This window comes from Elephas maximus, chromosome 21 (assembly GCF_024166365.1).
Source record: "Elephas maximus indicus isolate mEleMax1 chromosome 21, mEleMax1 primary haplotype, whole genome shotgun sequence".
Classification (NCBI taxonomy): Eukaryota; Metazoa; Chordata; class Mammalia; order Proboscidea; family Elephantidae; genus Elephas; species Elephas maximus.
In genome coordinates, this window is record NC_064839.1 from 57,986,414 (window position 1) to 58,005,542 (window position 19,129).

The following is a 19,129-nucleotide window of genomic DNA, read 5'->3' on the forward strand; positions in this document are numbered from 1 at the left end:
CCAGGTGCAGTCTGCCACCTTTCCCTATGGCCCACAATTGAATTTTGTTCTTAGGACCAGATGTGCCAGCCTGGCTTCTTGGATGGGATGAGCGTGTGGGCTGATTCCATTTCTCATGTTGTCTTAATCCCAAAGCATATCCTATAGTAGCTGCTGGCCTACAGCACCTCCCTCTTCTCTTGCCATGAGCACATGTCAATATTCCTAGAAATTGCTTACACATGCACATCACATGGCACCTGGACAACTCCATTTCTATACCTCTTACTCATGAGAGGGAATGGTATCCTTCACCTACAACACAAAAAAGGGGTGTGTACAAACCACCAGTACTGGGTTGGCTGCAGAGACTCGCTGGCTATGGGGCACAGGCATTCACAATTGAAGCTGTCTTTGTTCTGTCTCTTCTCTACGTAAGTAAACCATTATTCCATAAAACATCTGTGTGTAAGTTGTGCTTTTGTGGTGATCTCAGATATTGGCTCAGCAGAAATGTACCGTAATAATGTTCTCATATACAAGAAGGAGTATAATATAATTGGGAGGTATAGTAAGATTATTTGAAAAGGAAAAAGGTATTTAAAATGTTATTTAAAATAGTTAACATTAATAGGGAAGTTATAAATAGTACCAACAAGTGCTAAATTAAAACAAGAGGTAGAAGAAAAAGATTAAAAAAGAAGCAAAGGGAATTACAACATATATAAAACAACCAGCAAGGTGATAGATTCAAATATAAGCATAGCTATAAAAATTTCTAAGTGGAAATACTAAAATATTACCAGTTAAAAAACAGTGATTGACACACTGGAATAAAAAATGACAACCTGCAATATGTGTTTACAAGAAAGTCACTTGAAATATACATAGGCAGAAAGGTGAAAAAAAAAAGTATGAATAAATATATGCCATGAAAATATGGACCAAAAGAAAGAGTGAATATTAATATTATTTTCAGACAGAGTAGACTTCCAAATAAAGGATGATTATTAGGGATAAGAGGGACATTAAAAAAATTAAGTTGTCAATTCACAAAAGGTATCATTTACATACAACAACATATACTTTCTGCAGATGTACGTTTCTATTTATGTTGGCCAGTTTCAAAGCTTTGTACTATAGTTCCTCCATCTCAGCTCTATTGCAGTTTTGGGGCACGAAATTGTTGAGGGAAGCTGTCCTGTGCATTGATTGCTTAGAAGCACCCCTTGACTCTAAACCACTAGTTTCAGCAGTACCTGTCCCCAGTGGTGAAAACTAAAACTAACTCCAATAATTGCCAAATATTCCTGGGGGCAAAATTGCCCTTGTAATATATGGATGCTAATATTGACATGTACAAAGTACCATGTACCATTCTAAATTAAAGGCATTGCACAAAACTAGATTGGGGCACACTCATCAAAATGTGCAGAATGAAGATCCATCTGTAGAGAAGGCACAGATTTGAGGTTCAACATGAGGATTATGTTCTGCACTAAATGTTTCTAAACCTGGCAACCAATGACACTAATTAGTATCCTGAACTGCAAACAGAGGTCTCATCGAGAAATATTACTGTGGAGTGCTCGCTTCAGCAGCACATATACTAAAATTGGAACAATACAGAGAAGATTAGCATGGCCCCTGTGCAAGGATGACACGCAAATTCATGAAGCATTCCATATTTTTATCAATAAAGACCAGTGAGGAATCTGTGAAACATTTTATAACGTGAAGAAACCTAGAAGGCATTATGGTGAATGAAATTAGTCAGCTGCAAAAGGACAAATATTGTATAAGACTACTATTATAAGAACTTGAGAAATAGTTTAAACTGAGAAGAAAATATTCTTTTGTGGTTACGAGAGTGGGGAGGGAAGGAGGGTAGGAGAGGGATATTACTAATTAGATAGTAGATAAGGACTACTTTAGGTGAAGGGACCAGCACACAATACAGGGAAAGTCAGCACAACTGGACTAAACCAAAAGCAAAGAAGTTTCCTGAATAAACTGAATGCTTCGAGGGCCAGCGTAGCAAGGACAGGGGTCTGGGGACCATGGTTTCAGGGGACATCTAAGTCAATTGGCATAATAAAATCTATTAAGAAAACATTCTGCATCCCACTTTGAAGAGTGGTATCTGGGGTCTTAAACACATGAATTGGTTTCAACCCACCTGGATCAAAGGAGAATGAAGAACACCAAGGACACAGGTGATTACGAGCCCAAGAGACAGAAAGGGCCACATGAACCAGAGTCGACATCATCCTAAGACCAGAAGAACTAGATGGTGCCCGGCTACAACCGATGACTGCCCTGACAGGGAACACAGCAGAGAACCCCTGAGGGAGCAGAAGAACAGTGGGATGCAGACCCCAAATTCTCATAAGACCAGACTTAATGGTCTGACTGAGACTAGAAGGACCCTGGTGGTCATGCCCCCCAGACTTTCTGTTGGCCCAGGACAGGAACCATTCCCAAAGCCAACTCTTCAGACATGGATTGAACTGGACAATGGGTTGGAGAGGGATGCTGGTGAGGAGTGAGCTTCTTGGATCAGGTGGATACTTGAGACTATGTTGGCATCTCCTGACTGGGGGGAGATGAGAGGGTGGAGGGCGTTAGAAGCTGGTGAAATGGACATGAAAAGAGAGAGTGCAGGGAGAGAGTGGGCTGTCTCATTAGGGGGAGAGTAATCGGGAGTGTGTAGCAAGGGGTATATGGGTTTTTGTGTGAAAGACTGACTTGATTTGTAAACTTTCACTTAAAGCACAATAAAAATTATTAAAAAAAGAAAAGAAAAGAAATATTACTGTGGAGCCTGTCTTCGGACAGATGGAGAAAGACAGACAAAACTCATTTCCGTGGAAAGCAGTCATGTTCAAAGTCATAAAGATTTCCTAGAACCACTGTATATCGAGGTTCCTAGAGAGCGCTGACAGGATGGGGAAAACACAACATCTGAGAGGAAACCCTTGCCTGTCTTCCTTCCTGTGCATCTGCTTATAAGATGGGCCACTAAGCTTAGTGGTTCCTGAGCACCCCTTACAGACCAGCCTCCTGCTGGCCCACTGCAGGGACGTTTGTGTCTGGGCTCACACTGATTTCCCCTCACTGTGTGTTCTGCACAGTTATACATGGCCGTGTCCTCAGGATTCACAGACCTCAGTTTCAAATAAACTTGGCTTTTGGAATCATCCTTGGTGATGCTGACTCGGGATGCCAGAGCCGGGTAGTAAGACGTGCTTCCACTGCTAGTTATTACACCGACCCATTCCAGTCCCTTTCCTGGAGCCTGGCGAACCCAGCTCACAACATAGCTAGTTAAAGAGAGTCCAGAGTAAGCACAGGTGAGGGACGGGGTCTGCGAAGGCTTCACCAGTCCTGGGTCTGACTCCTGCAGCTTTACCTGGGACAGAACACCTGGGGACAAAAACAACCACAGTGAGTCATGTGCTCAGATGCAGCATCCCCATATCTTCCTGTCTGAATCCCTGAGACACTCACCTCTGGGAACTGCCACCAAGAAGAGGAAGACCCAGAAATGTTTCATGTTCTTGTGTATGAGGTCCATGTCTCCCAGACAGTATTCTCCAGGGTGAGGAAGGACCTGAATTAAAGCAAATATGTGCTGTGGTTTCACCCGGCTGTCTCAGCGGAATTTGCCTGTGGGAGGTGCATTTGTATGTAAAGGTGAAGAGAGGTGAAGTGCAGTCCCTGTCTCTGGGGCACTCACTGGAAAAAGAGATACTATCTATTTTTTTTTTTTTTTTTTATCTATACCTTTAGGAAAACACAGTCCTCTCCCTGGCTCTTTTCTTCATCAAATCCATGGTTTTCTTAATCCTCGTCTGGACATATTCTGATCAGGGAGCTAGATGCAACCAAGTATCAAGGACAGCTTTGGGAGTAGAGTTAATGCACCTCTACTCCCAGGGATAGATAGAGGGATAGACAGATATATAGCTAGAGAGAGAGATAGACAAATAAAGGTAGACAGGTGAATAAATAGATAAATATCAAATATTCACCACAAATCCAGAGCTGTCTGAATGGTGGCATACTCATTCTTATCTATTCCACACCTTCATTAGCTCATGTTTAAACTATTGAATATTCCATTATATTTAGACAGTAATTAAATGACCAAAAACATTGAATTCAGTCAAAAATGTGTCCAACTCCATGTTTTTTCTAAACTGAAACAACTTTGAGTGACTTACTAACTTCGGTGAATATTTTTTTCACCTGAAACAACTTTACTGCCATGTATACTCAAGGGTTACTGTGGAGGGGATTATCTTCATGCCAACCTAAAGAGCTTTGGGTTTTCTTTTTATTTGTAGCCCCCCCACACACATAGACTAGATATTTCTGCCTTGTGAATAATCACACCCACTGTTGTTAAAATGGCCAGCAACTCCCCAATTTTCCTTTTTTCCCAAGCCAAGAGTCTGCAATAAATTCTTGGGTCTGTAGATTCTCTCAAGAAAGAGATCTTTGAGAAACGTAAACCTTCAGAACCACAAACAGATGGAGTTAGTGCAAGGTCCCCACAACCTGGTCTTTGTGTAAAACTCATGTGTCCTAGAGGTGACCATTTTTTGTTCTCTGAATGACTGAGAGTATTTATTGAATTTAGTGAAAATGACTTCCATTATTTTGGGGGAGATAATATGCATGGATCTTGGAAATAAAGCTGTCCTCAAAATGGGTTGCAGAAATGATAAGCTCACCCTTTGCAGCGGGAAACTCCCTGCCAAGGAACCAAGTCCCCTTGGAATACCCTCCAGAGAGATGCCCCCCTGAGACCCTATGTCACTGAACCCTGGAATTATGTATGAGATCCTATGACTGTTTTGCTTTGTGGGAAATGCTTTGCAATCACATACATGGTGAGAATTCTCGGCATGTCTGATTGCCAACTGGAAAAAATGTGTCATGAAGGAAACTGGCATTGGAGAACCTCCTACTGACCAATAACAACTAATGCAAAAGAGGATGTTGCTTCCTCCTTCCTTGGCTGCATTGAGAATGTGAGAAATTGAAGAAGAAAAATTTTTGTTGACAGCTGAGAGCTAGGAAAGGGAGGAAAACCCTAATCCTGGTAGGAAGAACCTCATCAGCCTCTCTCCGCATCTACCCCTGGTACTGGGTCCCTCCTGCTGTGTGGATCCTGACCACCTCTTGCAGCACAGCCCCGTTCTAGTCCCCTTCAGGTCAGGCTTGTGTCTAGGCTCCCACTGCCTTCCCTCACTGTGTCTCACACATGGCCATGTCCTTCACTATCCTGGAGCTCAAGTGCAGGAAGACTTGATTCTTGGATATGTCTTTGGAGATTGGGAATCAACTTTAGAGGAACAGTTTTATGCTTTTAGACCACTAGTAACATGTACCCATCCACTTTAGCCCCTTCCTGGGAAAGGGGGTCTGGTGGATTCAGGCCCAGCAGTGACCACTGGTTTTCGTGGAAAATGCAGATAAGGTTCAGGTGACAGAGATAGTCTTCAATGGCCTCACCATTTCTGTGCCTGAATCCTGTAGCTTCACCTGTGGCATGGCATGTGAAGAAAGAAAAAAAAATTACTGACAAATATTGATATGTTATCCAGATTGTCTTATTTTAGACCTTCACAGGGTGAAGTGATCACTGGTTGGAAGAACCTCAACAGGAATCTTCAAATTTTTTGGACATGGTTCATGATTTCTGGAGAATTCAGCCCACAGTGTGAAGGTTCTTGTCAAATTCTGAGATTTAACTTTGTCTGTGAAGACTTGAATTTAATGTAGAAGGACCAAGATATGTAGTAGGGAAGGGCCAGGTAAGGTCTCGAATACAGAAGCTGGTAGGAGCAAGCTAGTGCCACTCCACAGGCATGGCTCTGTCTTTACTGAGAGCCCAGGGGCCTAGAAATGAAAAGTATAGATATTTCCAGTCCAGAGAGAGCTTTGATGGTGGGAAAATAAATTCTGATCCCATTAGAAGTTGCCCTTTTCTTTGACTGGGATACAAATAACTTCTTTTTTCCCTCCTTTCAGGAATATATTATTTTGAATGTTCATCCTCTTTACATGTATTAACATACCACAGGGTGGCACTTGAGAAATTATTGGTCAGAACGTATTACATGAACCAAATCAAACTCTTAAGTCCCTTATTTCCTTAGAGCCCTTCTTTTTCCACGCTATAAGCCAGGTGGTCAGTATCTCTGGAAGGCCTCAAACTAGGTTATGCTTCCCATCTACTACTCTGAATCCCAAATGAGAAGTCACTTAGATAAGCCAGCCATCACAACCAGCTGCTTTAGGATTATGGCAGAGAGGATTTGATGACCCCAAGGGCTGGGCCAGTCCCTTCACTCACTCACTCCTAATTATCTTCTTCTCAGAGAGAACGGTGTGTGAGGTGAGGTCTGGTGCATGAGGCATTTAGGAATTCCATGGATGGAGGTGCTCTGAGGGGAAGGAAAGGCAGGAAAGAAAAATTCTTGTGCTGAATAAATGTGATCTCTCTAAGAACACTTTACTGGAGATCAAAGTGCACTTTGCATAGATAAAGTAGATCTAACTCCTCTCTGTTCTTATACATTACTGTGGGGTTGGTATTTGTTCAGTTTAATTTAGTTGGATGAATACCTGTTCCTACTGTACGTTTAATGAAACTTTATCATCAGAATTACCAATATGGCAATGATCTAATGGAATTCCTGCAAATTCTCTATCCACCATGTACCAGAATCAAAACCAGGCCTACATGAGCTTTCCCATACAGTTGGACACAGGAACAAGAGTGATATCTTCCCTAATGCTCTTTTTCTGTGACAATCCATCCCAGGTACAGAAGATAGAAAAAAATCCCCACACTTCAAAGTCATCTTCTAGCTCAGGAATTAGAATAAAGTGGAGGTTTCCTCTGGATGCTGGTATTTGTGGGATTGGAATAAATCCCAGACAGTGAAAGGAAGCTCCTTTATCCACCCCTGAATCTATTCCAAGGGTAGGTGGTCCTGGGCTCAATGAGTCCCGAAATTCCCAGCTGACTGCTGCCAGCACATTCAGGAGAGGTGTATGCTGGGCTCGCACAGTCTTCCTCCCTCTGTGGGTCTCACATAGCAATATCTTCTCTGGTCTTAAGCATTAAGGCTGTTGGTCAGAGATGACACCTGGAGCTATCTTTTTCAGTGTCCTGAGCACGAGTGGTTGAGCTACCGTTGTGGTCAGCACAGCTGTTATAGCTGAGTAGCCACTGTATCTCTGCCAGACTCCTCTTTGATCCAAATTAGCCAGCTGACATCACAGCTGTTGGACTCCATGGATGCCTCAGGGCCATGAATCACTGAGTCAAAACATTTTTTCTTTTTTTGCCAGAGAGAAAAGTAAACTCAGACCCTGATAGGAAACCCCAGATGACACAAGAAACAACCCTGTCCTGCCTCTTTCTGCACCTGATCCAGGAACTGATGAGTCTTGAGCACCCCCTACTGACCAGCCGCCTCACTGCAGCAGTTTTGTTTCTGAGCTCACACTGACTTCCCCTCACAGTGGGTCTTGAAAAGTAATACACACCCATGTCCTCAGCATTCAGATGCAGCGTGCTGTCAACATTATCTCTGGAGATAGTGAACCTTCACTTGGTCTGTGTAATGTGTGCTACTTCCATCATACCATACACCTGCTGCCCACTCCATCCCCATCCCTGGAGCCTGGCAGAACCAGTGGATGTCATGACCGCTGAAGGTAAAATCAAAGGCTGCACAAGAAAGTCCCAGAGAACTCCCAGGTTTTCTTAGGTCTCCTCCAGACTTCACCAGCTGCACCTGACAACGGACACCCTGCAAACACACACATTGGACTCAGGAGACCTGCACACTCTATGTACTTGCACACACAACATGCAGCAGTCCCTTATATCTCTAACAATACCTTGCTGAAGGATGAGAAAGAATCCCCAGATCAGTTTAAATTTCACGTTGTGGCCACTTTGTTCATGGATGCTTGGGAACAGCACAGTACCTGGGCCTGGGGTTTCTCTCCCAGGACTGCAGAGATAGGTTCTGGGTTGCCTTTTATGAGAAGAGGCAGGCCCTATATACGTGTCTCCTTTGCTGTAGAGGGCAATTGTTTGTGATTGGCATGTACTGAGACGTTCTCCAGGACAGACAAATGCTTCAGGATGGAAGGGGGCAGGGAGGAGTAGTGTAGAAAAAATCAGTACAGCAGACATCTATTGGGATTTAATCTACTATGGAACTGTGGTTAACACATTCTATCATTACCTAATACAATTTTCTCAACAATTCAGTAACATCGCAGTATATATTTATTCCTCTGTATACAGAAGGGAAAGCTAAACAATGCTCAGAGAAGTTAAAACAATTGCCGCTTTCTGCAGCATTAATAATTGGAACCGCTATGGCCTGGGTTCACTCAGTCCACACCTACAATCCATTGAATGAACCAGCATAGCCCCAACTTTTTACAACTTACTTAATGTACCACATGGTCATTCCTAGTGTGATTATACTGCTGTGTGCCCTCAAGTTGATACTGACTCATAGCAACCCACATTTATATTTGAATCATAAAAGTGGAACAGTTTTAATCCAGGAGGTTTTCATGCTGTTGATATGAAGAATGCCGTAAGTTCACAAGTCTTCCATGACACATCCAGTACAAGGCAGGACGTTATTTGCTAAGGTATGAGGACAACTGAGGTGGCTCTTGCAGTCCAGTAAATGATTGTCCAGGTTAGGATACTAAAGTGCATTATTGCACAAAACCATGCTAACATCACATGGACAAGGTGCCTCAATGCAATAGCTTAGTGTGTGTGTGTGTGTCTGTGTGTGTGTGTGCAGGTTACAATGGTAACATGCTATGCAATGTAATCATAGTTTATTTATAATACATTAAACAAAGGAGCCTTGGTGATGCAACCCTTAAACACTCGGCTACTAAACGAAAGGTTCTTGGTTCAAATCCACCAAGTGGCTCTACAGGAGAAAGACCTTGCAATCTGCTCCTGCAAATATTACAGCCTATAAAAACTATGGGGCAATTCTACTCTCTCACATAGGGTTGTTCTGACTTGACTCTTCTAGTATCTCTTTGACTCTCAGGATACCTTGTTCTCAGCTGGAATCTGCATGCACCGGTCTGTTCATGGACTTCGCATGAATGGCCATTTGAGTAAGTATAGATTTTCTAGACTGTAAATTAGTATGAGTGGATGTTGGTTTTTGTGTGTCCAGTGTGTGAGTGTGTTTGTGTGTGTGTGCATGTGTCTGTGCATGCACTGAGGGTTGAAGAGTGGTTTCCATATTTGAGCAAAAATTTTGAATGTATAGGTGAGAAAAGAATTCCCATGTTTGGGGAAATACGAAAAGGCTGTATAGTGAGATTGACTAAGTAAAAATGACAGAAGTGAGACCAAATAAAACTCCTAAGTCCCTCAAGTTCTTAGAGCCCTTCCTTTTCCACACCAAGGTCAAGGTGGCCAGCATCTCCAGGGGCCTAGAACTGGGTTCTGCATCCCATCTATTACCTCAAATCCAGAATTGAGAGGTCACTTAGCTAAGCTGAACACCATGACCAGCTGCTCTGGGGTTCTGGCACAAGAGAGTAGATGAAATCCCCGGAGGACACAAGGAACCTCCATCCTCAGCCTCTCTCTGCACCTGATCCTGGAGTTGGTGGTTCCTGAGTGCCCCTGTGTCCGATCCTCCTCCTGGATGCCCTTTGGGAGAGGTTTGTGTCTAGGCTTACACTGCCTTCCCCTCATTGTGTGTTACTCTTACAGTAATACACAGCTGTGTACTTGGTTCTCAGACTGTCCATTTACAGATACAGACTGTTCTTGGTATTGTCCCTGGAGATAGTGAACTTGTCCTTTATGGATTCTTCATAGTATGTGTTACTTCCATTATACCATATAACTCCCAGGCACTCTAGTTCTTTCCTGGGAACCTGGTGGACCCAGTGCCTCTCCATCATGCATAGGAGGGAAAAAGCCTGGGAACCAAGGTCCCTGAAATAGTCATGCAAGGAGACATTGCCATGTTCTCAAGCCCAATATGAAAATAATGTGTTATGAAATGGACTATGTTCCTCCAAAATATGTGTTGAATTTCTGACCCTTCTACCTGTGCATGTGGCCCTTTTAGAAATAGGGTTTTTCTTTGGTTTTGTTAATGTGATCACAACAGTGTGTGGTGGGGGGGGAGCAGGGGTCCTAAACCTAATCAGTTCTAAGTTATAAAAAGACCAGAATAGACACACACAGAGGAAGAGAGATACCATGTGAGGATGACCTATAAGTCAAGGTATTCCAAGGAACCACGGAATGCTCAGGGCTATTGACAAGGTAGGAATCCACATGTTCGACATCCTGATTTGGATTTTGACCACAAGAACTATGAGAAAATTAATGTCTGTTTTTTAAACCCAGACACTGTACTATTTGTGGTGCAGCAGGACAAGGCAAAAAAGACAGAATGTGTGCAGTTCAATTTTCAATCCAGAAATACAGGTTCTACCACAGACAATCTGTCTTGATGGTGACTATGTATGTTATTTTTTACTTTCTACATCATTTTTATTATCATTATTATAACTAGTAGTACTGGTAGTATTAATAATAGTACTATGTCTGGGCATCCCTAGGACACTGACCGAAGTTCAGAGAATTAACTGCACAATGCCAATTTTATGCAAACTGTATTCACACTTCAAGACTAATTTATACAAAGAAGACAAAGTAAAAAATAAATAAGAATAGCATTTAAAATAAATCTGTACTCTATTTGAAATTTGGGCACATAATGACATTGGTTTTAAAAAAGCTGTAATGGTTGTACAATATAGTTAATGTAACTTGTGTCATTAAATTGTATATTCAAAAAATGTTTAATTGGCAAATATGTTATACATATTTTTTACAAAAATTAAATAAATGTAGTGGAGAGTTCCAGGGGTTAGATGGTGTTAATGGAATAGATGATCCCCTATGCCATGACAAGAAACCCCCCACCCTGCTGTACCTGCTCCTGTGCTGGACCCCTTTGCTCTGTGGGCTCCGTGGAACCCTGATGTGTATCCCCTTTTGCCTCCATGCAGAGGGTTTTGGGTTTGGGCTTCCTCTGCCTTCCCTCAGTGTGTCTCTCACAGGGTAATACCTGGCCGTGTTCTCAGCAATCGTGGAGCTCAGCTGTAAAGACTAGTTCTTGGACATTTCTGTGGAGAAGATGACTCTACTCTTGAGAAATGGTTTGTAGTACAAACTCCCATTACATCAATGCACCCCGTGCATTGCAGCACACTCCATGGGAGCTGGCAGATCCAGCACAGGTGAGGGACAGGGTCTGCAATAGTTTCACCAGTCCTAAATTGACTCCTGCAGCTGCACCCAGGACAGGACTCCTAGAGACAAGGATGACCAGAGTGAGTCATGTGTTCAGATTCAAATCCCCAGAACTTCATGTCTGAATCCCTAAGACACTTGACTCTTGGACCTGTCACCAGGAAGGGGAAGAACCAAGTGTTTCATATCCTTGTGGATGAGGTCCATAACTTCCTGAAAATAAAAAAAGACAACATAACATCCAAGAACTAAGGAACAATTTCAAAAGAGGTAACATATGTTTATTTAGACTACCAGAAGGAGAAGAAATACCAGAAGATTTATTTGAAGTAATAATAGCTGAAAATTTTCCCAAATTTATAACAAACAGGAAACCACAGATCACAGAAGCTGACAGAGCAGCAAACAGAATATATCACAACAGCACAACAAAGAAAATATGACAAACCAAAGAAAGCACATTTAGGTATATAGTTTTCTAACTGCTGAAATTCCAGAAAAAGTTATATTTAGAAAACAAACAAAGACAAGAAAGCTTACCAATATATAATATAGATAGGGATTATAGAAGGGTTTCTCATCAGAAACCATGCAAGCAGGGAGAGACTGGATTGAAACGAAGTATTGGAAAACAAATAAAGAAACACATAACAAGCTAGAATTGTATATTCAGAGAAACTACACTTCAAAACGAAGGAAGTCCCAGATGGATACCTTATTCCTTTGCTCACAGGCCAAGTCTAAGCACCAGGGGAAGACTTTATGGTGAAGAGGACCTCTGGTCTCCTGCAGTTCCTTGGAACATGCAAGGGGGCTGGTCCTTTCAGGAAAAGTGTCCAGTTGTCCAGGCAGCCCCTCAGGCGCAGAGGCCTAGCTGTTCCTCTGTCTGAGTAGGGGTCAGGCAGTTAGGGGGCATGGGCTTGGTTGGGTGAGGGTGGAAGGAGGCAACACCTGGGCTGCTTGTATTTACGGAAAAGGCTGAAAACCTCTTTGTGGACATCTTGTTCTCCAAGATGTACAGAAGGAACATGTTAAGCTTGAGTGAGCACAGCCTATGCAGCTCATGGGTACAACGCAGGGGTCAGGTCAGTGTGCCTTTGGGCCTGAGATTGGTCCCTGAAGGCACCCTGAACACTGGCCGGAGACAGGTCCCTGGCTGTGTATGTGCATGTGTGCGTGTATGAATTGTACCAGTGTTAGGGAGGCCCAGTTCGATGAGTGATGCCACCCTCCAGCCTTTGATGCCCCCATACTGGGGCACTCTACTCAGAGAAATGAAGGGAACAAAGGGAAAGAAGCAAACAGATTAGGCCTGGTGGTAAGACGATCTTCAGTACACCAATGGATAAAAAATCCATGGCATACCCTGAGAGTGGAATATTGCTGTTTTAGGTATAGGTTCCAACTCATAGTAACCCTATGTACAACAGAAGGAAACACCACCCAGTCCCATGCCATCCTTACAACTGTTGCTATATTTGAACCCATTGTTGCAGCCACTGTGTCAACCTGTCTCATTGAAGGGCTTCCTCTTTTTGACTGACCAAGCATGACGTCCTCCTCCAAGGACTGTATGTCCAAAGTATGTGAGACGAAGTCTCGCCATTCTTCTTTATTATTCTGACAGTCCATGGTACTTTGAATATCCTTCACCAATACCGTAATTTACAAGAATCAATTCTTCCATCTTCCTTATTCATTGTACAGCTTTCATGTGCATATATATATGGTGATTGAAAATATCATGACTTGGGTCGGGCACACCTTTGTCCTCAAAAATGACATCTTAGCTTTTCAACACTTTGAAGAGTTCTTTGCAGCAGATTTGTCCAATGTAACACATCATTTGATTTCTTGACTGCTGCTTCCATAGATTTGATTATGGATCCAAGTAAAATGAAATCCTTGACAACTTCAACACATTTTCTGTTTGTCATGATGTTGCCTGTTGGTCCAGTTCTGAGGATTTTTATTTTCTTTATGTTGAGGCGTAATTTATACTGAAGGCTGTGATCTTTGATCTTCATCAGTAAATACTTCAATTCCTCTTTGCTTTCAGCAAGCAAAGTTTTGTCTTCTGCATATCTCAGGTTGTTAATTAGCCTTCCACCAATCCTCACACCCCCTTCTTCTTCGTATAGTCCAGCTTCTGGGATTTTTTGCTCAGCATACTGATTGAATAAGTATGGTGAAAAGATACAACCCTGACACACGCTTTTTCTGCTTTTAAGTCACACATTATCTCTTTGTTCTGTTCAAATGACTGCCTCTTGGTCTATGAACAGATTCCACATGATCACGATTAAATGTTCTAGAATACGCACTCTTCTCAACGCTATTATTAACATAACTCCTTCTGATCCTGTCTCATTTGCATCCTAGATTTTAGTATTTAAAACATATAGGTAATTATATCAGATCACAAAATGAAGGACAGACACGCAATATTGGGAATCATGGCCTAGTCAAGTTGACATACATTTTTTAGGACACAATTTAATCTATAACACTGGGTTAAGCAGATCATCCCAAAAGAATAGGAGATTCATGTACATATTGTCAAATTCCGATTAAATATATACATATGCATTTGAATACCCAAAAACCCAGTGGTGTCGATACTTACGGTCATATTTATAGACAAGATATATGTTCATATATATAGATATATATATATGCACACGTGTGAGTGTGTGTGTGTTTTGTTTTGTTTCTGAAAAAGGAAAACCCAGGCCCTGACAGGAAGCCTTTGCCAGTCTCCCTCTGCACCTGTCCCCAAGGCTGAGTCCTGTAGGCAGAAGATCCCCAGTGCCCCCTGCTGGCCATCCCCCTTCTGGTCTTCCTCCAGGGCTCATGCTGCTTCAACATGTTCAGTGCACAGAGTCCACATGATGGTGTGTCCTGGGCTCCAACCATGTTCAAAAAAATCTCGGGTCTGAGACATAAACTGGTGTTTTGTGTTTGTGGAATATGAGAGTGCAGAGTTTGATTACAGCAGTTTCAGAGCATTTGAAAATGTACTTCAGAATTCTCTTCAAATGATCTTTCGAGTAATATATTGCTGTAAGAATTAGAGTTATTTTGTGGATTAAAAATAATACAGTAAAATTTTACAAGGGGAATATTTCTAGCAGTGTTTAGAAAGCTTCAAATCATCCATCTTAGAAAGTATCAGGGCCAAATCACTGTTGTGACTGGAATAGAGATGGCTGGTGGTGAATCTTGATAGCCATTTGATAATGTTGCAATTTGATATGTTTTGATTTAAGTTTATTTTTAATATTTAAAATGTAATTTATTTTATCATTTTTGATGTGAATGAAATACATACATAGAAAACACTTATAAAACTTTTTTTTTAAATTAGAACTAGACCTTCACCCCTACTTACACTTGGATAATATTTTTGATACAAATGCATATTTCCTACCCTTCAGGTATAAATTATTAAAGCATGAAACCAGATCCTTCCATCAAGAAAGAGCACCTGTAACATCCTGTTAGTTCTGAGGAAACACATTAATATATGTCAGAATCACTGGATTCATATTTATTGAAAGGTTTTAAATTTAATTTTTAAAATACCTATCTTTAAATATATTTGAAAATTTGCAATTTATTTAAAATACTGACATTTTTCCAATTCCTTAACATCATAGTACTACCAGCCACCCCAAAGTGGTGTTGCAGGATGGATCTAGGTGATTTCTAACCTACCTTTGTATGAGATCACAGCATTAGTGTGGAAGGGAGGTGGGCTAAGCTCAGAAAGCACAGCTGGTAAAGAACATGCTGAAGAGGATGAATCAGCAAAGGCTGCTGGGACAAAGACAACAGAGGTATGGGGAAAAGCAGGAGATGTGTCCTCATGTATCAGGCAATGAACATACTTCAAACATTTGGGTTCTGTTAATTGTTCGAAATTATCTATGAATTTGAATAATGTTCTGAGTGAATGAAAAATTAACACGTGATTATATTTAGTTAAAATTCTCAAATCCGACACCATTCTGGAAAACTCTATCTCCTTACTTGCTTTCTATTTTCCTTTAGTATTTAAGTCCGTGGATATATTATCGTATTTTACTCAGTGATATTGTTTATCCTCTATTCCCTCCCAAAGAAATATAATCTCTTTAGGAAAATAATTTTTATACATGCTCTCTCCTTAGTGCTTAGGAGAGTGTGAGGACCATGTCACAGTGCATCACACACTTGCTGAGTGAGTGATGGTGAGGGGTGAACAGTGGAATCAGCAAGTAATGAGAACACTGATGTGGAGGGACTGTTGAAAATGAAGAGACACCTGCAGTGATTTGTGGCTGGAGGATGGCACAGGGTACTCACTGTCCTCAGGGTCTATGAGAGGTGAGGTGGGGGCCAGTGATCACATTATGGAGCTCAGCATTCTTTTTCCTTTTCTTCTTTTTCCTAGAGGAAATGCAGGTAGTCTATAGCTGCTGCCCAGTGATCAAGCAGAAGTGAGACTGTTTTGTGGGACAAAACCATGTGGTCAGGTGGTGGGTTTCCAAGCAAGATCCATGGAGATGGATTATAGGACATGGCAGAACAAAAAGGGAGAAACCAAGATGAGCATGCCAAAGAGAGTGGAAAAGGGAAGCAGAGCCAGTCAAACAGCATGAACATCATTGAGTTCTCACTCCCTACATTGAGGAATGGAGAAATGGGAGAACTGAGAAAAAGTAAGGAGCAGGACCAAAAGCCATGCATGTTCCCACGAGACTCACCACTGCAGTGCCCAGGCATGTGGCAGTGGACCAATGTTCAGGGTACCTATGGTACTGACTTCATTACTTAGAATCCCCTGGGGCAGCCTGAGGAGCAGGGGCTGTGGGAAAGAGCCCCAGATGGGGTCCTACCTGGTATCCCAAACTTCTTCCCTCTGTTGGGCATGCCCTGTAGCCATGACTTTTAAGGAGCAAGACCAAGCATTTACTATTTAAGACAACTTTTCCAGAGCTAATTGAGGGCCACATCTGTCCTGACAACTTCACTTATTTTTACTCTATATTCTTCATAACAATTCTGTGACATAGGCACAACCTGTTATATAAACAATCACTCAAAACCATTGTAACTCATAGCAGCCATATAAGACAGGATAAAACTTCCTCACAGGGTTTCCAAGGAGGGGCTGGTGGATTCAAACTGCCAACCTTTGGGTTAACAGCTGAGTTCTTAACCACAGCACCACCAGGGATCCCACAGTACACTGTAAAAAGTCAATTTAAAGACCACTGGCAAGACCACTTTGGACAGAGTGGTATAGATGGGATGTTAATCCAGGCCTCTGGCCCAAAGTCTGTATTCCTGACAGTTACACTACACTAGGTCTCACTTTCAAAGAAGGCATTCGCATCATTACTTATGTCTTCCCCTAGGTGTTGTACAAAAGAGGCACCCTTTTTAGAGTAACTTAAAAAATGATTTTAGGTACCCTAAATTTAACACATGATCCAAGAGATCACCAACACCATAACTGAAATGTGTAAATTTTCTATTTTCATTTCCAGCATATGAGCCAGTTGAAAAGATCATGACTTGGGTCAGGTACCCTTTACTTGTCTAAGTGACATCTTTGTTTTCTCGAGATTTTAAAAAAGACCTTTTGCAGCAGATTGGCCCAGTGTGATACATTATGTGATTTCCCGACTGCTACCCCCATGGGCATTGATTGTGCATCCAAGTAAAATGCAATCATTGATAATTTAATATATTCTCTGTTAATCATGATTTTGTTTTTTGTTCCTGTTGTGAGTATTTTTGTTTTCTGTATGTTGAGGGGTAGTCCATACTAAAGGCTGTAGTCTTTGATCTTCATCAGTAAGTGCTTCAAGTCTTCCTCACTTTCAGCAAGCAAGGTTGTTCCATAAACATAGAGCAGTTTGTTAATTAATCTTCCTTCAATCCTGATACCACATTCTTCTTCATACAGCCTAGCTTCTCAGATTATTTGCTCAGTACATAAACTAGATAAGTATGACTAAGAGATACTATCCTGAAGCACAACTTCTTCCAATTTTAAACCATACGATATCCCCTTTTTTCTTTCTGGATGACTGCCTCTTGGTCTGTGTACAGGTTCCTCATGAGCACAACTGAGTGTTCTGGAATTATCATACTTCACAATATTATCCATAATTCGTTATGATCTACACAGTTAAATGCTTTTTGTGTGGTCAGTAAAATACAGGTGGATATCTTTCTGGTATTCTCTGCTTTCAGCCAAGATCCATTTCACATTAGCAATGATAGCCTCATTCCATGTCCTCTTCTGAATATGATTTGAATTTTTGGCAGTTCCCCAACAATGTATAGCTGCAACAACTTTTTAATTATCCTCAGCAAAAATTTACCTTCATGGGATATTAATGACATTGTTTCATAATTTCCACATTCCATTGGGTTACTTTTCTTTTGAATGGGCACACATATGAATATTTTCTAGATGGTTTTCCAGATAGCTGGCTTCCAAATTTCTTGGCATAGAGGAGGTAGTGCTTCCAATTTAGCATCCATTTATAGAAGCATCACAACTGATATCGAATCAAAACTTGCAGCCTTATTTTTTGCAATGTCTTCAGTGCAGTTTAGATTTCTTCCTTCCATGTCATCACTCCTCTTCAATTTGTCAGACCTGGCATAATAGGCCATATAATTGTCTGATCCAAAATGACCAAAACCAGTCCATTTCAGTTCATTAATTCCTAGGATATTTATCTTCATATTTTCCATTTGATTTTGGATGACTTCCAAATTTTCTTGGTCCATACTTCGTACATTTCATGTTTTAATTACTAATGAATGTTTGCAACTGTTTCTTCTCATTTTGAGTCATGCCACATTGAAAAATATGCTGAACCTTAGTCTATATTTAATAATTTGAGAATTAAACAAAACTACAAGGAAAAAAAACAGTTAATAAATAAAATAATATTTTATTCTGAAATAAGATAAAGCACAGCATAAGTAAAGTAGTATGTAGCAGGTGTCTCTACAGGAGTCCCTGGACAGGAAGAGGAAACCATGGATTCTAATAGGAAATCTCAACCTGCTGTGCTTCCCCCTTGAACTTTTCACTGAGCCCCAGTGCTTAGTGGAATTGAGAGAACCCTGCAGCTCAGATTCTTCCTTCAAAGCAGTTTTGTGTCTGGGCTCACACCTACTTTTCTCACTGCCTCCTTGCACCATGTCATCAGCAGTAATGGAATTGAGCAATTGGTTCTTGGAGGTGTCCTTGGTCATGTTTAATTAGGCTTCAAATTAGGGTTAAAGTCTGTGCTTCCACCATTCCATATTAGAATGACCCATTCCAGCTCCTTTCCTGGAGCTGGTGAACCTTGGTCACAGCATAGCTGATTAATGATAATCCAGAGACAGCACAGGTGAAAAACAGGGTCTGTGAGAGCTTCCCTAGTGCTGGGCCTAGCTCCTGCAGATGCACCTGGGACAGGACTCCTGGGGACAAGAAGAGCCACATTGAATGAGGTACACAGTTGTAGCATTCCCAGATCTTCATGTCTGAATTCCTGAGACACTCATCTCTGGAAGTTGCAACCAGGAAAAGGTAGACCCAAATGTGTTTCATGTTCTTTTGGATGAGGCCTATGACTCGCTAAAAATATTCCCCACATTGAGGAAGAGTCTGAATTTGAATAAATATGTTTTCCAGTTAGATCTGGGGGATTAAGTGGAGATTGCATGTGGGAGCCACCTTTGTAATAAAGGAGACAAGAGGAGGCACCCCTCTATGTGGCTCCCCTGGAA

General features: G+C 41.5%; 1 non-coding gene and 1 gene segment (V, D, J or C); one reads left to right on the forward strand and one right to left on the reverse strand.

Annotated features, from left to right (window-relative positions):
- Positions 1 to 264: 264 nt before the first annotated feature.
- On the reverse strand, positions 265 to 3,556 carry LOC126064604 (immunoglobulin heavy variable 4-59-like). The segment is given in 3 exon segments: positions 265 to 294; positions 3,098 to 3,405; positions 3,490 to 3,556. Coding segments are annotated over 3 exon segments (405 nt in total).
- LOC126065211 (U6 spliceosomal RNA) lies at positions 1,565 to 1,671 on the forward strand. Its single transcript, XR_007514762.1, has one exon. It is a non-coding gene; the product is annotated as a U6 spliceosomal RNA (small nuclear RNA).
- Positions 3,557 to 19,129: the final 15,573 nt, after the last annotated feature.